At 60.0% G+C, this 22,217-nt stretch overlaps 1 protein-coding gene across 1 annotated transcript; it reads right to left on the bottom strand.

The window, feature by feature from the left end:
• Window positions 1-1,939: 1,939 nt before the first annotated feature.
• Window positions 1,940-17,887, bottom strand: PPP1R9B (protein phosphatase 1 regulatory subunit 9B). The gene is made up of 10 exons (XM_044248721.1): window positions 16,029-17,887; window positions 12,021-12,153; window positions 10,676-10,796; window positions 8,782-8,886; window positions 7,577-7,712; window positions 6,817-6,969; window positions 6,675-6,728; window positions 4,088-4,317; window positions 3,651-3,747; window positions 1,940-3,447 (listed from the first exon to the last, which is right to left on the bottom strand). The coding sequence occupies exons 1-10, from the start codon at window positions 17,409-17,411 to the stop codon at window positions 3,394-3,396; spliced, it is 2,466 nt and encodes an 821-aa protein (XP_044104656.1). The 5' UTR covers window positions 17,412-17,887; the 3' UTR covers window positions 1,940-3,393.
• Between the last annotated feature and the right edge of the window lie 4,330 nt (window positions 17,888-22,217).

Below are 22,217 nucleotides of genomic sequence, written 5' to 3'. Positions count from 1 at the left end.
ACATCCTACAGGGTTAAGTCTGGGGTTTTGAAAGAGGACATGGTTTTCAGGCCTCTGGTAAGATCTGAGTGTGTGAGGGAGTGTTATACAGGCCTGTAGGAAATAGGGAGCTCATGGGTGTGTAACATCAGTGCTGGGAGGCGGGGGCAGGTTCTGTGGGAGGATGTCTTCTAGGCCATAGGATCTGAGAGGAACCCCTGTTCCTAGTGATGCTCAAGCTTCAGGGAATTCAGAAAATGTTCCTCATTTGATTCCCCCCCGCCCCATGGCAAGTGTTGGGGTTGTGGCAAAGCCTCTCAAACTCCTGAGAATGGAACAGATGACAGGGCAGGGCTGAGGCCACAAGCCTCCCATGGGCCTGCCCATGGCCACTTGACATAGCCCCAAACGTGGACATAGCTCATGGTCATGTCACATCCTAAGCCTGAGAAACTCAAAGCAAACCGCCCCCCGCCTCGCCCCAGCCGTACAACACACTCAAGCTTAGAAACAGGGGCCGACCCTTTGGAACATACAATGTGTGGGCCCCTCATGTGATACACAGGACAGATGGGCGGGGAGGGGGGCGGTGCGGGCAGCAAGACCTCAACCTAGAAAGAGCTCCAGTCAGACCAGCAGGAGCCATCACCACCCCACTTCGACCTTCCCACCCAGGTTGGTCAAGCCACTTCACGTCTTGGAATTTCTTGGCTGGAGCCATGATCTGGATCTTTCTTCCCAGAAGTGTCCCAAAGATGAGCCACCCAGAGAAGATGCCTTGAGAGGCATGGTCACCATCCCCAGGTTTCCAGATGCCCCCCAAAGGGGGTGGCAGGCTGGATGGTCACTCTCTGGTCCTGTGGGATAGAACTAGGATTTTTGAGAGGAAGGAGTGGGAAGTCTGAATTTGGCTTGACATGAGAATTGGGTGAGAAAACTGTCCTCAAGGGAGTGGCTGCCTCAGGTACTGACTGCCAGTGGAGTTCTGGTAGTGATGTCACCTCAGGTGCTCTCAGGGACCCATTGGAGTGACCTTGATGAGCCTTGATGTTGGGACTTCATTCCTTCAGGCAAAAGGGAATGTTAGAATCCCTTTGGGGGCCAGGCCACTGAGCACAAGTGCCTTATGCTTCTGTTTTCTCACACATACACACTCCAGCACCCAGAGCAAACAAGGCAAGGCTGGTGTGGGAGACTGCCTGAGCCTTGGCCCTACCTCCTACCTGCTCTCTGCTCTCTGGGACTTCACCAAATCTTGTCCTTAGGACCCTGGCATCTATCTAGACTGCCAGACCCATTCTATTAGAGCCGATGAGTTGTGCTGGCATAGAGCAGGGGCCTGGGGCTATTTACATTCTCTAGGACAGAAAGATCCTCTAGAACCCTGGGCACAAAACTGCTCTGACGTTTCACCTCCCACCCACCCCCAGGTGACCTTGAATCCTTCAGGTACCTTAGGCAGGGTACCTTTTGAGAGTAGAGGCTGCGTATCCCCATGAGGTTAGACTTCTCAGGAAAGGAATCTGCGGTTCACCTTACTGTCTCATATCTAACCCAGCCTTCGAATTTTGTCAGAGGCCTCCTAAAAAGAGGCAATGCAATGGGGCTAAGGGAGGCTCTAGAAACCCCAGCCCTAACCAAGAGGAATAGATACAAAGCATGGGTGCTGATGGGGGAGATGGTGGCAAAGAGGAAGTTTGCTGAAAGCGGGAAATGCAGGATCTCCATGAGAAGGATCTTCGCAGTGAAGAAGGCACCAGTAGCAGGGGACCTGGGGCACCGACAGACGACCCTATCCCTTCCCCTGCCGCCCCCACCCACGAATCAAGAAACCAGGCAGCGAGGTTCTGGGGGCTGCTTTTATGGGGACGACCTGACAGAGGGCATGGTCCGTACAAAACCGGGAACAATACATACATATATATATTATATACAGAGACGCAGTCCTGCGGGGGGGGGGGGGGGCGGGGGCAGGGGCGGTACTGGCCCGAGAGACCGGAAGCGCCCTGTGGCCCCGCCCACCTGGCCCCGCCCCCTCCCTCTGCCTCGGCAGGGGAGGTGAAGCACAGGGGCCCGGGTACTGAGACAGCCAGCTCTTTCAGGGGGTAGGGGCACGTCTGGGGGCGGGGGGGGGGAGGGGGCCGAGAAATACTGATAGATGGCTTGGTCTATTTACAGGGGACGAGAAGCCCAAACGGATATGATGGGGGCTGTCTGTTTTTAAAAAATGAACAAAAATCCAGTCTGGGGCAAGGGCAGGAGGAAGAGGCAATATGAGATGGATCCTGAATGGGGAGGGGACCTGGGGGGGGGGGGTCTCACCTCCCTTGGTCCGAGCCCCAATTTGGGGTTAAAGTGGGGAAACGGAGCGGATTCACTTAGAAAGCAGGCTGCCAGTGGGGCAGCCCTGGTCTCCAAAAAGATAAGTAGTAGTAAAATTTTGCCCTCAGTCAAAACCTTGGAAAATTGTGGGTGTGGGTGCAGTGAGGCTGAATCTGCGATGTTAGTACAAGGCCTCCAGGTGTGGCCCTGGACAGGGCAGGGCCTGGCTCTCCAGTGGGAAATGTTCCCCTTGCCTACGACCAGGGGCTCTGTAGCCAGGCCCCCTAAGCTGACCTCTCCTCCCTAGCCTTCCCAGGCTTGGCCAGGAAACCTGGAGCCCAGGGAGGCCACAGAACAGTTCCAGGAGGAGGAGGAGAAGGTTATGGCTATTTGGCACCTGGGGGTGGGGAGGCACAAGGAAAAATTGAGGGCTGCTGCCCCAAGAAAGGGGGAGCTGGGAACCAGGTGTCCTGGACTCTTCCCTTTTCCTGAAGGGTGCATGAGAAATCAGTGCAGGGCCAGGCCCAGCCTCCAGGGTCAAGGGTGGGCTCTATCCCTCCTGGGTCGGGGGACCAGGATTGGGGGAGGTGTGGAGGCAGCCCCTCCCAGCGGGAGGGTCAGAATGCAACAGAGACAGCACAATGATGGGGGACAGGGAAAGGGCCAAGAAGGTAGAATCTCAAGTGAAGAGGCCCAGGGGCCACCTAGGAGCCCCGTGGGCAGGGAGCAGCCTCCAGGTGGTGAGATGCTGGGAGAGCCCCCAGCCCCATTCCAGTCCAGAGACAAAGGCTGGAGGTTGTAAAGTCTGGCAGTATGGTCTGCAGGTCCTTGTGTCCGTCCACCACCCAGGCCAACCCTCACATCCCTTGGCCTCTGTGCCTCAGCCCCATAGGGCAAGAAGGAGGCCGTCCTTCCAGCCACCTCTGTCTGCCCAGGCCCTCTGGTCCCTGAAGCTGGGGGAGGTGGGGTGGAGGGTGGGGAAGTCGGGGCACCTGTCCCCAGGCTGGTAGGGGGTGGGGTGAAGTATTGAGGACAGGGGAGGGAGGACAACAGGAGGGGATTAATTATTGTCCGGTCAAGGAATGATTCCTGTTAAGTAGAATTGGAATTCCTCAGTGTTTGCAGGTTTCCTTCCAGTTCTGAGATCTGGCAAACAAAAGGGAGAGGGGGTCAGGCCTGGATACCAGGCAGGGGCCCTGCCCCTTCTGACCCCACCTAAGGGGGACATGACCCTGAGCCAACAGCATGACTCCCTCTCTCCCCCCAGGATGCAGAGAGAGGGGACTAAAGGGGGGACTTCTCTGCTGCACCCTCCATAGGCCTCTGCCCTCGGGGCACCCTGAGCCTACCTTATCCAGGAGCTTGTCCATCTCCTCCTTCCTAGCCAGCTCTGACTCTTCCAGAACCCGCCGCTGTGCGGTCTCCTTTTTCAGGAACTCGATCTCCCTAGAGATTAGGAGGGGACAGATCATGGGTAACAGTGTAGAGTCTGACTTCCATCCAAGGAGTCTCAGGATCCTCAGCCCTGTCCTCAACCCCACCTGGGCAGCTCTGTCCCTCTTATTTAGGTCGGGAGGCCCCAGCTCTTCCCAAAGCCTCTGGGGCCTGACTGTGCTGGCTTCCCTGCTGTCGTTCTGGGCCCAGGTACCCCCACCACGGGGTCCTCTAACTTCTGTGCTCCTTGCCTCCCTAACTCAGCTGGAGGTGGGGACGGGCTGCCACTAATGGCCTCTCAGTCCTCCCTGGGCCAGGACCCTCCCCCACTCCCAGCCCCCTGACCACGTACTTCTGCTGGTAGTCCTTGATGAGGCGCTTGGCTTTGCTGTACTTGCGCTCCAGGGCCTGGTACTGGGCCTGGGTCTCCCGCAGGTGCTCGTCCACAGCTTGGCACAGGCTCTGGGCCTCGCCCCAGTAGCCCTCCAGCTTTTCCATGCGCTCCTTGTTCTCCTCCACGCTCTGCTCCAGCTGGGCCTTTTCCACCCGCCACCGCCCCTTCTCCTGCTCTAGGCTCTGCAGCTGAGGGAGGAAGGAGGGGCTATGGACTGGTGGCGGCCACAGGGACCTGAGGAGCGCCCCCATCTGGGTGACTCCCACTGATGGAGAGCCCACTCCCCCTCCAACGCCTAACTCTCCTTAGCTGAGCCTGAGAACTAAAAGCTGGAGAGGAAAGAAGTGGGGGCTCAGCCGCAGAGCCCCTAGCCAGGACCCCTACACTGTAGCACGCTCCTGTCAGGCAAGAGGCCCAGATTAGTCACTGACTCTGTGACCTGGGGCAAGGCAACTTCTGTCTTAAGCCTCAGTCTTCCCATCTGTGAAATGGGACCTGTCCCTGCCTTGCCAAGCTCACAGGGCTCCAGGAAGACGGTACATGTGAAAGAGCAGGCCAGAGGAGGGTCACCATTGCCCTCTGTCCCCTTTGCCTCTCTGGCTCTGCTGACCAGTCCCTGTCTCTGTGGCTTCCTCCACAATCCTGGCTCCTCTCCCACCTCATCTCCCAGCACCTCACAGGTACCATGCCCCAAACCCGACCCCACCTGCACAAACCTAGTCCTCCTTTCCATGATCTCACTGCCACAATGGCACTCAGCTTGTCCCTCCAACCTCACAGGCTGCAAATGCCACTTGCTGTCTGTACCCCAGACACATGGGCCTTCCCACAGACCCTCAGAACTGCCCGCTTCCCTCTGGCCACAGGGCCTTTGCCCATACCATTCCCTCTACCTGTAATGTCCCCACTGTCCTTCCTTCCCACCCCATGCTCATTAGTTTCCACCAGCTCAGCCCTCTGCTCTCCCTGTTCAGTGCATCACGTCCCCACAGAAGTCTCCTGTGATGCCCTCCAGCACCATCTCCTTCCGCACATAGCCCCTTGGCTGGATCAGCCCCTCCTCCCCTGCTGTAGGAGCTCAGCAGCTCTGCACTCTCCTGCAGAACCCCATGTCCGCTGATAAGGGTCCCGCCAGCCGACAGCCGCCAGCCACATGCGCACTAAGCTACACAAGGGCAGGGATCAAATTGGCTTCTGTGCCCTGCAGGGATAGGAGTGGTGCGTGGCACTTGGCAGGCAGTGTCTACAAGTCAAAAAGGAGGAATAGGCCTTTGACCCCCCCAACCCCCTTCCCACTCGGCAACCACTCAGGAGCGTGGCCTATCATCTCAACTTCAGAAACCAGCTCCAACCCGCCGTTCCTCTCCATACCCCCTGCCTGCCCTCCAGGCAACCCCAGCCACCACTCCCCCAAGGACACCGCCAGGGCCTCTGAGTGGAAGACCAAAGCCAGAGTCCTTTGTGGGGAGTCCCAACCCTGCCAGCCACAGCCCCTACCTGATCCCCACAGGAATGGCTGCCACAGCCAGCGGGCCTCCTCCAGACTCAGCCTCTCCCCCAACGGGGGCAGGGGTGCCCTTCCTCAGCCTCAGTCACTAAACCCTGCTTGGCTGCTCCCACCAAGGCTCAGCTGTGACCTTGCCTGTCTCCATGTGGTGGGTGGGCCATGGCCGCGCAGCCCCCACGAGCTATCTGTCCCTGCTACACTGGAAGCCCTGTGGCAGTTGGGACGCCTCGTGTCCAGGCTCAGCAGGGGCCCAATGCAGGATGTAACAGAAAGTGTGCAGATCAGCATTCTGGCGAGCGCCCAACATGCTTCCAGTGTCAGTGCGTGGCACATACATGTGTTTCTGTGTGTCAGGAGCGTCCCCATCTGGGTGGGTCAGCACCGGCCCCTCCACGAGAATGCACAAGGCCTGTGACACTCTTCCAGAGAGACGGCTATGCCCATGCGTCTCACAGCCGATGGAAGAAGAAGGGGTCTATGCCTCTACGTGTCCGGGCTGCTGCTCCCGGGTATCGTGTCATGCGAGGCCTGGGTCCGCTGTCTCCATGTGACAAGGAGCGGGTGTCTCCAGACATCTTGGCGAGCAGGCCTGGGGTCCAGGCTGGCATGGGTCGGTGTATCTGGGTAGTTTACACTGATTGCTGGGCCTGCTTGTAGAGGACGGATGTAGGACAGCCAGAGTGGGAGGACATCTACGGTGACCTGGTGTCCCTTGGTCTAACAGGTGATAGCTTGACTTCTTATTCAGCACCTTTTACAAACCAGGTGCTATGCCAAGGATTTCATATGTGTTATCTCATTGAATTCTCACAATGGAAGGCACTGTTACCATCCCATTCTATGAGGCAGGAGACAGGCCCAGAGCAGCAAGCGGATGGTGGCACACAGGGGTCCAGAGCTCAAGCTTTTAACACTAGGCTCCCCTGCCTTAGAGGAGCTTGTTCTGTGTCTCTGTGGGTGACCAACAGTGCCAGTGTCTGCAGGGGTAAGGCCGGGGGGGGGGCTATCCCCCCAGCCCTCACTCCCCCTCATTCTTACCTTCCTTTTCAGCTGCTGGATCTCTGCCTCAGTCACAGCGTGCTTGATCTGGAGCTATGGGGGCAGAGAGGCAGGCACTTGGCTCTGGCTGGGTCAAGGCCTGCCTCTGCCCTCCACCACCCCAGGGACGCCCTCTTCCCACCTCCTTGAACTTGTGCACCAGCTTCTCGGGCTCCATGTCCACAGGGGACAAGGCATCCTCGTTTTCCGCCAGCTCAAACACCTCGATGGCCATCTCACCACCCGGGAACGTGGGACTCAGCTCCTCATCTTCGTCGGTAGCATATTCTCCTGTCTGCAAAGGGAGCGTGGAGGCTGTGTGCCCTGCCCACCTCAGCCTCCCTGAGCCCTGACGAGCTGGGCTGAGACTGGCCACAGCCCGTTCGCGTCAGACTGGGAGCTACTCAAGGCTGTGGGTCATACCTCCCCCATCAGGCTGGGGCCATACCGGTAGTGTGGTCTGTCTTACCCCAACAGCCCAGGGAGTCCCCTGAAGGCACAGGTAGCTCCCCCATGAGACTGGGACCCCTGAAGAAAGAGTCTGTGCTTTTCCCCCCTCATGCTGCGGGTCCTCTGGGGTTTGGAGCTGCCTCCTTCAGATTAGTTCCCCCGAGGGTAGAGGCCATGCCATCCCCTCAGAGCAGGAACTCTGAGACAACCGTGTCTTTTTGTAGGAGCAGGAAGGCTCTCTGAAGACAGAGTATGACTCGCCCGTCAGACTAAGGACTCTTTGAAGGAAGGGTCTGCATCTCTTCCCTCAGCCTGGGGACTCCCCCAGGATAGGGCAAGGTGTCCTGGCCTCCTTCAGGAGCCTTGGGAAAGCGGCAGAGGCAGGATGGGTGTAATGTTCCGTCCAGCCACCAGGGGGCGATGATAATGCCAGCCTTGACGGGAGTCCCTACCTCCTCGTCGTCCTCCCCATACTGGGCGTATCTCTGCTCCATCATCTCCCGCTGCCATCGCTCCTGTTCCAGGGTCTGTTGAATTAGCTGGGCCACCTCGCTCTGCTCGCCTGGACGCTCCCGGCCAATCATAAACCTGCAGGGGCACGAGCGTCATCCCCTTGCCTCTGTCTTCTGCTGGTGATACCATCCTCCCTGCTGGTGTTCTCCTCTCCACACCCAGACCCTCCCAAGGGAGGGGAAATGAGAGGGCTGAGTCCAGAGGCCCGAGAGTATTAATAATGAATGGGGGAGCTGGGGGCCCTTCTTGGGTTTCCTTCCCTGGACAGCCAGAAGGCCCACTAACCCTCACTGCCAGGTTTGGGGGAGGGGTGGTGTCAGTCAAACCCCCTGCTGGGCTGCATGGGAGAGGCACTCAGGGACTGCCAGGGCCGAGGGCTCTCCCTCCAACACAGGGTAGAAAACAAGGCAGGGCCTTCCCAGCTGCCATCCCATTAGCCTGCTTCCCCATTCCCCTGCCCTGGGGCTGCGGCAGGGTGTCCTGTGGGAGCTCCAAACCTCCAGGCTTCAGGAAGGGGCGGGAAGATGGTGAGTGGAGATTAGGATGGAGAGGAAATAGTGGAACTTCCAGGCACTAGCCCCTCCTCTCCTCGGCCACCCACATCCTGTTTCTCTCTACCACCCTTTCCTGGGGGCAATGCCCCTTTTGGAGAGGGCTGGGAGTGGTCCCTGAGTGTTATGCCAGAGAGAGACCCAAGGAGCCTCAAACCCAGTTCCCTCGGTTGACAGGCCCCAGGGAGGCGAGTCCTCCCAGGATTACACAGCTGGTGAGGAGGGAAGGATGAAGTGCCTGGTGTGGGGACCCCAATTTGGTTGGCATTCTCCCAGCACATTTCAGTTCTCCAGTGAGTGGGTCACAGGCAGGCAGGGGAAGGAGACCAATCTGGAGGCACAGCAGACCACAGGCCTTGAAGCCCAAGTGCCGGTGGCCAGCAGCACTCAGGGGCTTGGGAGAGGATGGCGGGCGTGGGCCGGGGCTGTGGGCACGGCTGTTCCTTCAGGCAGGAAGGCCATGGAAGCTCCTCTATGAGGTGGACCACCTAGAACCCTGTCTGGGTGTGGGCAGGCGGGCAGGGAGGCGGAATGAGGGCCAGGCCTCCAGTCTGCTCCCACTCCCCACCCAGCCGGGCTCTCCCGGCCCTTACCGCACGCGACCCTTGGTATTCCGGAGCACGGAGGCTGCGAAGCTCTGGGTCACTCCAACCAGACTCGTGCCATCCACCTCCACCAGGAGATCATTCACTTGGATCCTGGGAGAGGCCACACTGGTTAGGGGGGGGCTGCCACAGGAACGGGAGCGGAGGGAGCAGTGGTCTCCCTCCGTCAGAAAGCCGAGGCTCAGTCCCCACTGGGTCCTGGTACTTTGTCTAACTGGCGCAAAGTGCATGGGGCCAGAGGGTCAGGGATCAGCCAGACCCGCCACCGGGCAGTGAGACCTGGGCAAGCAAATCCGACACAGGCAGGCGGGACTAAGCACACTTCCTGTGATAATCACACCCTTGTGCCCTCCACCATCACACCCAACAGAGCAGTGTGACACCCACAGAATTCATGGCCACCACGCACGTCCAAAGCACAGGTAGACACACAGTCCTCTTACGGGTCTGCAGATTTTCTCCCAGATGCCTGAGAGCCCCATGGCACACTCTTGTGCTCGCCGCACCCCGAGACAGCCCCACCACGTGCTTGGTGCGGCAGCAGAAGTCCTGGTTCTCCACCCCAGAAGGAAAGAGGTGGGGGGGCGGCAGGACCCCTGGCCATCTCCTTCCTCCACTACCACCCCCTGTGAACTCCAGGCCTTCTCTCAGGGCTCCTCTGCTTCGGCCTATTGTGAGTGGCTCTCCCCATGGCGCCCCGCACACGGGCCCTCTCTCCCGTGTGCACACACTCCCCAGGCGGCCAACAGCCAACAGGTGACCACAGGAACGGCTCTGGGAGTCCAAACTGGGGGTAGGGGGGTAAGTGAAAGAGCACTGGCTGTCACCATCCTTTTGTCCACCCCTCATGCCACCTGGGCCACAGCAGGCAGAAGCTCTAGCAACACGACCCCAAAGTCACCCAGCCCCACAGGGACACCCAATTGTCTTTGTCATACGGAGGGGGTCTGGGTTTGAAAGTGCCCCCACAAGGCACCTCTGATACCAACTGCCAACTTATACCAACCCTGGGGATGCCCCAAAGCCCTTCCCCCTTCCCCCCTTGACACATACGCAGTGGAGTGGCCCACAGAGGGGTCACTGGGCTATCCAGGGCTCCAGGAGGCCCTCCCGGAACCTTCTGGCCCCTCCAGCCTCAGAGGCCAAACACAGACCTGCGTGCTCAAATATGCGCACACACAAGGAGCAGCCTCCCCTGTGGGCAGGCCACACACCTGGACCCCCCTTTGCTCTCGAGGCTCCGGCATGCCTGCCTGCTTTCAGTCCCCTTCCTGGAACCTTTCACACATTCTACTCCCTCAACCTAACTGCGTCCTGCTCATCCTCAGGCCTTAGGGCCAACGTCACTTCCTCCAGGAAGCCTTCCCTGCTATCCAGAGAGAGCAAGTCCTGCTTTTTATGCATTCACGCCCCCCCCCACAAACTTTTCCCACATTTTCTGTGTGTCCACTTGGATGTGTGTCTGCCTTACCACAGCGCATACTTCCTGAGGGCCAGGGAAGTCGTCACTGACTCCCCTGGGCCTGCCTCCAGCCCCACCCCAGAGCCAGTGACTCAGTATTTGCTGAGTGGAAATAAAATTTAAAAAGAAAAAAGTTCAGAGGTATCCACCAGGAAGCCACACCGGGGCCATGCTCTTCCTCCCACAGCCCACACAAGCCCCAAACCAGGGCATACGACGCCTCTGCACAGCCCCCTTCCCACCCTCCAAAGAATGTAAGCGCCACGAGGGCAGGGGTCCCACTGGGTTTGTTGGCTGCCTCAACCCCTGGACCCGCACGGGACTCTGGAAGGCTCTACCCACACCTGAGCCCCAAAGAGATAGGGGACCCTCCCAGCTCTATGGGCGGCCTGCAGCAGACAGGAGAGGGGGTGGGGGTACCTGCCGTCCCGGTGGGCCGCACCGCCCTCGGTCACCGTCTTCACGAAGATGCCCAGCTTCTCCAGGCCCATGTCGGCCCCAGCCCCCATGCCGATGATGCTAATGCCCAGGCCCTCGGAGTCTGTGGAGGAGAAAGTCAGGATAGTTGGGTGTTGGGGGGTGAGGGTGAGGTTAGGCATCCCAGCCAGGGCTTGCAGGGGACAGAGTGAGAGGTCCCCCATCCCGCGCCTCACCCCAGGGCATGGCCCGACCTCAAGCAGCGGTCCCCACACTTAGGGGAGGTCCACAACTGGGGAGGGACACCGTCCTGTCCACCCCATCTTTGCCAAACCAACTGGGAAGCTCCTGGTTCGCCCCCTGCCCTTTGCCCCTTGCAAGAACACATGAGCAGCAGGGTATGTGGCGATTGGCCCCGGGGCGGAGTGGGGGGGCGGTGGCAGGGTGCCAGAGATAACTGTATACAGAGATGAGAGGCAGAGAGGGGTGGAATGGCACGGGGGTAGCCACAATGGGATTCTTCTCTATGCAGACTCATCCATGGAGTCTCCATGACCCAAGACCTCCTGCTCTTCTCTCCAGAGCTGTCCCCTCCTGTCTTATGGGCTCTGACATCCAAACTCTTATCTTCCCCCACCAACAGGCTCTTCCTGCCAGCCACTCCCTCCTGGGGCCTCCGAGTCACCTGGATTCCTCTCTCCCCCTCACTGTCTCGGCCAGAGCCCAAAAACCACCAGCTCCTGCAGATTCTACCTCCCAAGGATCTCTCGAGCACACCCAGTCCCCACACAGTCAGCAACTCGTCCACACCACCGTGGGCTCTCTCCATCCACTTGGGACCCTTCTCCCCATAGCACAACCTGACGTGGTCTTTCTCAAATCCCTTGCCCACGCCTTGCCACAGTTTCCCGTCCGTGTGAGAGAACAGACAGTGTCCTCCACGTGGTCTGTGAGACCCTGCGTGTCCTTCTTGCCCCGGTGATCAACATCTCACCAAGCCCCTCCTCTCTTTCCCGCACACTCTCCTCAATTCCCATCTTCAGAGCTCAACGCAAGCATAACTTGCTTGGGGACCCCAGTGACCCAAGTCCATGTGCTATCGTAGCCCCTCCTGCCCCTGCCTAGCACCTACTGCGGTGTATAAGGACATACTGAGCCGTGACCGCTGCTCCCTCACTGCATGGCCCTGGGGACCTGGCACTCACAGGAGCGCAGGGTGCGGCGGGGGCGGGGGTGGGGGTGGCGGCAGCTCTGGCTGCTGGAGTCTGTGTGGCTGGTGGCGCTGACAGGGGCCCAGGGCAGGGCTGGCACCAGAGAGGAGACCCCTGCGCCTCCCCCTGCCTCTCACCCTTCTCCAGCTCCACAGGGAACAGCTCCAGCCTCTCTACCCGCTTCTCCAGCTCATACTCAGCCGAGGCGGCCATGGGGTCCACGTCCTCGTTGCGCCGGTCGTAGTCCTCGTTGGAGTAGGTGCTGAACACCTGCAGGGGGGCCGCTCATCAGAGGCAGGGGCAGAGCTGGGGCCCAGGGGCCGCCACAGCAGGTACCTGGCACTCCTCGGCATTCCTGTCCTGCTGCAGGCCTCCCCCTGCCCCGACGTGACCCCAGCTCTGACGGCAGGCCCTTCTGGTGCTCCAGCCCACGGGGCAAGGGAGAAAGGGACACATTAGCCACGTCCACACCATTATTCTCTCCCATAGCAGCAACTGGTGTGAGCGCGGCTGCTGTAGAAAGAAAGGAAGGGCAATCCTCGAGAAACGAGCCGACTCAGAAGGCCAGATCTCCAGGTCTGAGGCAGACCAAGAGACGGGGGCAGAAGGAAACATGGGGACCCAGAGAGCCAGACAGGCAGACGCAGCCGGTAGGAGTGTGGAAAGAACAGGCTGAGTAGGAGCAGGGGGCACAGGAGGAGGGGAGTAAGAAGGGAGAAGATCCTGGAGGAGGCCAGATGGGGAGAGGAGGGGAGGGGGTGTGAGACGCGGGGACATGGGAGGGAGGAGGAGAGAGAGAAACAGAGGAAGATGGAGGGGCACCCAGGACCCACCTGACCTGAACCTCTAAAGTTGAGGCTGGGGTGGGGGAGGGAAGCAGAAACGGTCACCTCCACCCCCCCCAAGAAAGGGGCAGCCCTTCCCTTGAGGTGCAGGACATGAATGGGGCAGAACGCCAGACCCACATGACCTTGCCTATAGGGCCAGACCTCAGTTTCCCTCCAGAGAAGCAGCTCCAAGGTGTGCCCCCTATCCCCAGTGCCCAGAGGCCAGTACCCAGGTGAAAGGAAGGAGCTGGGGGAGCAGCAGCCTCTCTGACTTTGTCCCCAGTGAACCCAGCCTGTCTGGGTGCCCCAAGGCCAGCCCTACCTTGTTGTCCCCTGTGCCCCTCTGCTGTCTCCTTCCTGGGTCTCTAAGCGAGATAAGGAATTCCAACCCTCCTCCAGAACAGAGAGACTAGGGCAAGGGCTCTCGGGGAGTGCCTAATTCTGGGTCCAGACGGGGTACCCTCGGTGGGAGGTTAATGAGTGCCATTTGGGGTACCATGACATGTTCATGCTTCGCTGCCTGCAGCGACAGGTTGGCACCACTTGGAGCCAAGCGGGGGGCGAGGAAGAGGAGGGCAGCTCTATCAAACAGCCAGGCCTGAGGCCTGAGCAGCTGGAGTGGAGCACCGTGTCCCCAAGGCCCCTGCCGGGGCTCCCTGTCCTCCAGGAGCAGGTCCATGGGCACCGTCGCAGGCAGCAGACTTGTGTCCCAGCCTTTGTCTGGGCTCACCCGGTGTCATCCCCCAGTCCCCTTCACCCAAGCCTCACTCGCCGGTGGGCTTTCATGAGATGAGAAGTGCGGCTGGGAGGGGCCTGTGTGGTCACTTCACTCACTGCCCTCGATTTCAAGACAGCAAAGAAATCCAAGCTCAGGCCCTTAGAGCTCCTCATCTGCTGGGCAGGGGTCGGACTGCCCTTCTGACATCCGGGGCATCTGGCCTCCACACCCCCTGGCAGGAAGGGCCACCCAGTCTGCACACAGTAGAAGATGCCAGGTCTGCTGCCAAGGTCACCTGGCTCAGCCAGTGGTGGGGCAGGGTGAGACTGCACCCAGCTGAGCCCTGGTGGCTGGGTCACCTGTGACTCCGTCCCCCTTGCACTCAGGTCCTGGGCCTGGCAAACCAGCTTTGGCCCGCTTTTGCATCTGGTGGTCTGGGTCAACCAAACCCCTCCCCAATGCGTGTGCACGAGCCAGAGGACACACTGTGACCTCCAAAATGCCCTCCCAGCCTGCCCTGTGCTTTGCCCGCCCCTCTCTTCTCAGCTGATCAAACCCTGCCCCCTGCAGGACTCAGGCTCCGAGGCCCCAGACCGCCCCTCACGTTGCCCACCATGATGTGCCCAGCCTATCAGTGGCTTGGGCCCAGTCCCCTGCCCCAAGTGACAACATGGAATTGGGCTCTCTATCCTCCGCAGAAGACGCCATAAAGGCAACAACTGGGTCATCCGCAGGGCACCAGACCCAGGAATCAGCATCAATGCAGGGTGGGGGCTGGAAGGGGAAAAAACGGGGACCCACTGTCCAGGGTGGGGAGAAGGAAATCCCCAGCAAAGCCAAAAGCCAGACACACCAAGGAGGCACCACAGACCACTGGCTCCCACACTCCTGTGAGTAGCAGTCACCAGGGAGTTGGGGAGCACTGCTCCGAATCATGTGCTATTTTTACCCAAAAATCAGGGTAAGGTGTCAAATATAGACAGTCAGAGGCCCAGGACTGAAAGACCAAACTCCATCTCCGATCAGGCTGCTCAGAGAACTGGTCATGGCAGTGCTGGTTGGGATTGGGGATGGGGGGTCCTGATTCCTTCAGTGGTCCCCACCTCCTCCTCAGGTCCCAAGAAACACCCTCATCCTCAATTCCATCCAGGGTTCCTTAGCTGTCAGGACAGGGAGGGCAGAGAAAGGACTTGTAAGGTCGCAGCCCCAGAAGGGGGAATGCTGGCCTAGCGGGAGTAGCACCTTTTCAGGCATCTACTGGGGCGGGGGCGGGGAGCCGGGCAGCCGCTGATGTTCTAGGAGGGCTGGGAGGAATCGTGGGCAGCCTCGGTGTCCAGAAGCAGTTATGGAAACTTTGAGCAAACAGACAAGGGCTTGGCTGGGGAGGGATAAAGGCAAGGTCCAGGCCTAGGAGAGTCTAGGACCTGGACAACCCCGTGCAACCCCGTGCAGCCAAGCTGGTGCTGGGCAGCCTGGGGCACTGAGAAAGGGCTATCTAGGCTAGATGTGCCAGCCAAGACTGGAGCATGGTAGGAAGCAGGGGTGACCTAGGGCTCTTAATTCTTCCCGGGGATGCCCCCCCGCCCCCTGCATCGGCACTGTTGTGGGATCTCGGGGCACTGGCACGAGCCACAGACCAACTGCTAAGACTGCTGGTGGGGTTGGGGACACTGAGACCCCCAAAGGGAGCAGCTCCCATCCATCTTTCAGGGCACCCAGAGAATGTGGCATGAGCACTTGGAGTTCGCCAAGGCCATGGGAGGTCTGCCCTACCCAGCAGCCAAGAGCAAAGGCATGTGGGCTGCTGCCAGGCATCCTGGGGGCTTTCCCACCCCACCCCTCTCTCCGGTGCCCTGCCCCTGCCCGGGGCCCAGCCCCTTCATGAGCCAGGCCAGGGGCCTGCTGCCTGCTGAACCCAACACCTCCACCTCCCCAGCTGGCCCAGCACAGACCCCAGGGAACAGGGCCCCAGTGCCAGGCCTTTCCCCCACCCCCAGTCACATGGCCCCAGCTCAGCTCACCCTCAAAGATCTGCTTCCCTCTTTCACTTCTGCAAACTTGGGGTGGGGGCTATAGACAGGACGGAGGAGGGTTGCGGTCCCCTACACCTTCGTTTTAGGAAGTTCTTGGCTCCTCCCTCCTCTATAGGGGAAACGCAGGGAGTGTTCCTAAGCTCCCTCACCTCTACCCACCAGTGGAGTAAGGACCAATGTGGGGAGGGTCTCCTGAGGACACACACACACACACACACACACACACACCCCTTCCCACCACCCAAGCCCCTGCCTCCGGAGAAAGAGCGCCTGGGAGAGGAAGGGGAAGCAGGTGTCCGGGGATGTGGGTGCCGCAGAGCCAGGGCGAGGCATCAGACAGAGGAACCTGAGGACAGGTCAGGGCAGGCCGCCCTCATCTCGGGCCTGAAAATCGTCCCCCTCTGACAAACAGCTGGAACTCCCCCACGCCCCCTCGGGGTGGTAACTTCTGGGAAGGGGGCTGGGTGGCAGGGGCTGACTCAGCCTGCCAAACCCGGCTGGTGAGGCGGGGGCGACGACGTGCACGTGGCAGGGGCGGCGCGGGGGCGGGGAGGGGGGCTCACTTACTTGGATGGGCGCCGTGCTGAAATGGATCTTCCTGCTCGGGGCCGGGTCCTCCTCTTCCGAGAGCCCCGGTATCTCCACGCACCCCGACTCGGGCTCATAGGGGGGCTCCCCATCCTCCTCGTCTTCTTCGTCGTCCTCCTCCAGGGCACTGCCCCCAGAGTCCTCCCCCAGCCCACTGTAGGCGCTCACGTCCACCAAGTCCGCCTCCGAAAAGTCCTCCTTCTTGGACTCATCCGCCTCCTCGGGGGCCACGTCCGGGGCCCGGCCGTTGCCCACCCCTCTCTCAGGCGCCGCCACGGTCGCCGTGGCCTCCTCGGGGGCCGCCTGGGCCTTCTGCTCCTCGCGCGCGGGGCTGGCAGTGGTTGCCAAGGCGCTGCCATTCTCCAGGGCCGCGTGGACCGTCACCTCCGCCTGAATCACCTCCCCGGGCGCCGCCTCGGCCTCCGACTCCCCGCTCTCCTCCACCTCCACGGGCTTAATCTTGCGCACCTCCCGGGGCTTGGGGGGCGGCCGGGCAGGGGCCACTCGGTGCTGCGGAGGCTGCTGCCCTGCGGGGCCGCGTTCCTTCTCGGCCGGCGCATCCCCCGACGGCGCGGGCGGCGGCGGCGGCGGTGGCGGCGGCTGGAACACCCGGGACCGCTTACTGACCAGCTTCGAGTTGACCTGGGGAGCCCCGGCGGCCGCGACCCTGGGGAGCCCGGGCCCACGGTGGAGGCCGGTCCTCGAGTCGGCCTTCTCAAAGACTGCGCTGAGCTGGCTGACCGTCGGCGACACGGCGTCGGCGTCCAGCTTGTCCAGCGCCTCGGTGCTGCCGTTGAAGCGCACCACGACGTCCAGCTTCCGGTCCTGCAGGCCGGCGCGCTCCTGCCTCAGTAGCCGCCGCGCCGCGGCCTCCTTGTCGCTGCCCGCGGCCGCTGGGACGCTTCGTTCGAACAGCTTCCGCGTCTCCTGCAGCCGGGACGGCGGGTGCGGCGGCGGCGCGGGCTGCGCCGAGGGCGCGGGCTTGGAGTCGAAGCGGCTCACGCGCTCCGACACGCTGGTGCCCAGCTTGAGCAGGGCGCTATGGTCCACGTTCTCGTTCAGGCTGCTGGCCCGCGGCAGCGACAGGCGCACGCCGCGCTCGGGCGCCCGCAGGGCCTCCGTGGGGCCCGCGCCGCCGCCCGCCTCGCCCGGCGGCCCCGCCGTCGTGCCCATCTGCAGGAACATACTTTTGATGCGGTGGACGTTGGAGCCATATTTCTTGTGGTGGGCCGCCTTGGGCGCCTCGTCGGGCCCGGGCGCTTCGGGCGGCTTCAGTGCCTGGATGCCCGCCTCGTAGGCGCTGCGGTGCGGGGAGGCGCTCCGGAGGGGACCCCCGGGCCCCCGCGGCTCCGTCTTCATCATGGTGGGGGGAGACGGGGGCGCATCCCCTCGCTTCCCGCTCCCCCCCTCCAACAGGCGGCTGGCCAAGTCGGGACCACCGCCCCCTCCCCCCCGAAAAGAAACCCCGGAAGGCCTTTTTTAGGCTCCCCCCAAACCAAAACCAAGCTGCCAAAAACAGTTAACCCCGCTTAAAAAAAAAAAAAGGAAAAAAAAATCTCCGAGCGCCCTGTGTGGGTCGCCTCCCCCAATCCAGCTGCCACAGACAGACAGCCCCTCTTTCAGAGCCCGAGCGGCCTGCTACGGTCGCCCCCACCCAAATTAGAGAAGCGGCGGCCAGGGCCGGTGGGACCGCGCGCCCTGCCCGCGAAGCAGCGGCGGAGGCGCCGGCTCACATCGTCCGAGGCGGTGTCAGCGGGGCTGGCAGTCCGGGTGTCCCCCACCCCGGCCGGGGGCCTCGGCTCTCGGGGGGCCCGGCACCCCAGCGCCCATGGCTGCTCGGCCGGCCCGGGCCGCTCTGCCGCCGCGCCACCCTCCCTCCCTCCCTCCCCCCCGCGCCCCGAGCCTCGGTCTTTCTCTGGCTCTGCCGGAGCGGCGGCTGCCCGACACCGAGCGGCTGCCCTTCTCGCCGCCGCCGCTGGGGGACTGGCACCTCTGGGTCCTAAAGGGATCGGATTTCCGGGGCCGGAGTCTGTGAGCCCTCCCCTTCCCCTCCTCCCGAATGGATCGCCTCCGCTGCCTGTCCCTCTCCGACTGCCTGACGCTTACCCCCCCACACCCCGGTCCTGGACTGTCCTCTTCAGCCCTTCCATCCCATCCTCTGACTGTGGCTCATCACAACCCACAAAAGCACAGCCCCACCAAATATTGGGGGAGGCAAGCCAGCCCCAGTGGTCTCAGTGTGGGCCCCTCTCCTACCCAAATGGGAAGGGAGATTAGTGGGGCGGGGCAAAGGATGGTTGCCTTCAAGGCTCTCGGAGTTCCCCAGTGTGGTTCAAGACTGGCAGCATGTAAATCGCTGGGCACTTGAAAATTTTTAAAATCCAGATTTCTGGGCCCTCCTCCAAACTTTGGGAAGCAGAAGCTCAGAGGCCGGCCCAGGAATCTGCATTTTAACAATTTCTCCCGGAGAACCTTTTGCAATCTTCTAAGGTGTGAAAGTTTAGCCCAGGTTTGCTGGCCTTGTGGTTGAGGAGGAAGAATAGAGAAAGGAAATGGTCCTCATCCCCCAGGTGGCAACCCAAAGCTGGGCCTTTGCCCTTTGGCAGTTTGAAAAGGGGTGTCCTATCACCAGTCTACTTTGCACCCAGGCTGCAGGGCTGGGGGTGCGGAATCCCTGTCCTCAAGCCCCTGCCCGTGCACCCTTGCCTCTTAAACAGGAAGATGGCGTTTGGGAGGAGGGTTCTGGAGACCTGGGGTCAAAGTTTCACCAGTGAGAGCTCTGGCTTGGGTCTCTGATCTAAAGGCTCCTGGCCACTGTGTGCAACTGTGTGTTAGGGAGGCAGGGAGAAAGATGGTAGTGACTACCCATTCCCTGTCCTGGGAACCCAGAAAGCTGCTGTGATGCTCTCGCCAACCCCCATATGATACACAGAAAGGAGTCTGGGGCAGCCTCCGACCTGTCCCCAGCTGTCAGGGTCAGGAGTTAAGGTCCACCCCCTAGACAGCGTGGGGTCCAGATGCACTACTTCATGCCACAGATCCCAGGAAATGATGAACAGTGTGGACCCTAGGACCCAGAGAACAACTCAGGCACAAAGCCTCCCCCCCACTCCCAGCTGCTTCCTGCATCTCAGGCCTTCCTGCGGTCTCTGCCTCCTCCCCCGCCCTCTTCTCTTCCATCCTCTTCCTCTTCATCCCAATCTCCCACTCTCTCCCCAGCCTGCCTAGAAGGGCTGTTGTAGGGAATCCTCCCACCCCTCCACTGTAGGGGTGTCTGTGGGTTTTGCGGGATATAAGCCGGTTAGCACGTGCAAAAGAGTGTGGGGGATGGGGTGTGGGAAGCTGCCTGGGAATCCTGAATATTGGGATGGGGAGGGGCCTGGAACCACAGGATTGGATCCTGAGGCTAAGGGAGAGGGAAGATCTGGGCTCTGAGTAGAGACCGGAAATGAACCCAGACTTCAGGCTTTCCAGTACCACCTGCCTCTTTGCCTAGCTTCCCAGAACCTTTCACCCTCCCCGATTTTATACTTTGGGGTGGGACAGACTGAAGAAGCCAGCCTCAACCTTCCCCTCCCTCCTAACCCTTTATAGAAGACCTTTCAGCAATAAGCTTTGGGACTTGGGTTTCCAAGTTCAAAGTCTGAGGCTTGAAACCTGCTCCCCCGCAGGCCCCCCTGGGGGAGACAGAAACCTCACTTAGTTGAGGGATGGGAGTTTGGGCTTTGTCCCCAGAAGTTCTTGTGTGGACTGGAGGAGGGTGCAGGCCCCTGGGTGTTCTGCCCAGAATCTCCCACACCCTTTAGTGAGTCATCTTAACTGGTCCCAGCCCAAGGGGTCTGGGCCCACGCTTCTGGCCAGGTGGGAAAGCCAGCTCCTAAGGGCAGGGGGAGGAGCTGAGAACCAGCAGTCAGGCCCAGTGACCCCGGGACCCCAAACACCTCCAGCAGCAGCTTGGGGTGAACTAGAATTTCTGGGATGCTTAGATCTCCCTTGTCCTGAGACTTCCAAGGGAGAAACCCTTTTAAGTGCTTTGGGATGCCGGAGGGTGGAGTCTGCCTGAGCTTGGATGGCTGAGGCTAATGAGCGGGATTATTATTTCATGGGCTCCTGGTTAGCTCAGTGACACCCCCAGCCAGAATTCCCAAAGAAGCTTTTATGGAGCAATAAGTGCTTTACTGGGGTCAGGCACCAAGCTGGCTGGCCTGCAAGAGACTAGGGTGGGGAATGGAGTATTATCTCCTCCATGCCCTCCCTGCCTGCCTGGAGCAGAAATCCCACCTGCCAGGAGGGTGAGGAGAGCAGACTGAGGGGGTCATCATCCAACTGGAAAGGTTTAAACCTAATTTTCATTCCTTCGGCTGTGATCCACACCTCTCCTGTTCAGCAACCCGCGCTGACTTAACCATCCTTTCTATTGTCCTTCATGGAGAAGGCCTTGATGGCCAAGTAGCCTGTTGGTCTTTAAATGGTGGTGCTTGGGGCACCTGGGTGGCTCAATCAGTTAAATGTCTGCCTTCGGCTCAGGTCATGATCCTAGGGTCCTGGGGTTGACTCCAACATCCATCAGGCTCGTTGCTCAGCCGGGAGCCTGCTTCTCCCTCTGCCTGCTCTGCCTGCCTCTTCCCCTGCTTGCTCCCGCTCTCTCTTTCTGACAAATAAATAAAATCTTAAGAAAAAAAAAAAAAGTTTGAAAAAAATGGTGGTCCTTCCACACCAAGCCTGGAAGAGAGGGCGAGTTTCCCAAAGCTGACCCAGGAGCTAGGCTGCCGGAGTTCAAGTCCTGGTTCTACGACTTGCTAGCTGTGTGACCTTGGAAAAGTCATTTGGTGTCTCTGCCCCTGAAAGGATAAACTGAGGAAAGTGGCTGGAACACAGAAGGTAAGGGGTGTGGGGAAGGAGATGCCTTTCCCAGTCCTTGCTAAAAATGCTGGAGGCTTCTACAGGGAGAGATAATCTGCCCTTGACTCTTCTCCTGATAGAGCCCCTCCCTATTTTCCCTTCTACCCCCGGATCTCATGAGGGCCCTCTGACACTGTTTCTCAAGGCTTGCCAGTTTTAAACACCAGGTGTAACGGGTGATGAAGGCAGGGAGATCTGTGATAAGTCCCAGGCTCTCAGTGCCCTGGGCTCGGCCTGGGCTGGGTGCCAGGCTGGCTTCTCTTCCCAGCCCTGGGGCCTTGAGACTTGGCCTCTGAACATTGTGTTTCTGTGGCCACAATCATCTGAGCAGAGGCTAGCCTGGACCCTTCCCTTCGACCATTTTGTGGGGAGCCAGTGGTCCCTGCCCCAATCTCTCCCCTTCATCTGTCCTCCTCTGCCTGGGACTTGGGCAGATAAGAACATGCTGGAAAGGCATATGTGTTGTTACATGACTGCAAGAGGAAAACTTAAGTCCAGGATATCAGTGCTGGAGGGGCCTTCCATGGCCCTTAGTTGACCCGTTCCCAAGGGGAATGAGGAGGGCTGAGACATGCAGAGGGAAGTGACTTATCCAGTTTTAGAGGAAAGACCAGGCTGTGGTTCACAAGGTCTGAACTGAATCATAGCTTCACCCGGTTGCCAGGTGACCTGGGGTTGTCATTTCCCCTCCCCAAGCCTAATTTCCTCAAAAAGCTCAATTTGAATTTTTGAGTGTGTCTCCTGAGCTCAGAGACCCCAGGTCTAACCTGCTTCATGTGGGGCAGAGCAGAATAGGGTCCCCGGAGCCAGACTGTTTTTGTTCCCAACCTGCCACTCCCCAGTGAAGGGACTGCAACAAATTTCTTCATCTGTAAAACAGAGACAACAGAGTTGGTGATTAAATGAGCTCTGTGAGGGCCTTATGTATTCAGAACAGCTCTTGGCACAAAGCAGGAACTCGGTGAGTCTTCTGTTACTGATAGCAAGTGTATGGAATCACGCATGGAGGTGTGTGCCCATGTATGAGCAGGTGTGGCCCAAATGGGCGTCAGTGTTTGCCTCTCTGTGTGGGCCTTCACGAGACTTCCGGCTTCTTGGTTCCTTCTAAGGTCACGTCTATGGAAATCAGAGACAGATGCGTCTCCTGCCTGCAGCTCTTCCAAATTTTCTGGGGTCATTTCTGGAGAGACGGTGACCTCTCTTCTCTACTTGCCAAAGACTTTTCACTCCTGCCTCTTGGTGCCTCAACTCCCCCCTGCCTGTACA

This window comes from Neovison vison, chromosome 5 (assembly GCF_020171115.1).
Source record: "Neovison vison isolate M4711 chromosome 5, ASM_NN_V1, whole genome shotgun sequence".
NCBI classification, from domain to species: Eukaryota; Metazoa; Chordata; class Mammalia; order Carnivora; family Mustelidae; genus Neogale; species Neogale vison.
Note: the sequence above shows the minus strand (reverse complement) of the source record. Positions and strands in the feature narration are given on the sequence as shown.

Excerpts from the sequence above, each read along its gene's own strand:
- PPP1R9B (XM_044248721.1), bottom strand. The coding sequence starts at position 17,411 with ATGATGAAGACGGAGCCGCGGGGGCCCGGGGGTCCCCTCCGGAGCGCC. Across the intron at positions 7,713-8,781 it reads AATACCAAGGGTCGCGTGCG|GTTTATGATTGGCCGGGAGC; the intron begins GTAAGGGCCGGG and ends GTGCCCCTGCAG. Across the intron at positions 3,748-4,087 it reads ATCAAGGACTACCAGCAGAA|GGAGATCGAGTTCCTGAAAA; the intron begins GTACGTGGTCAG and ends CCTAATCTCTAG.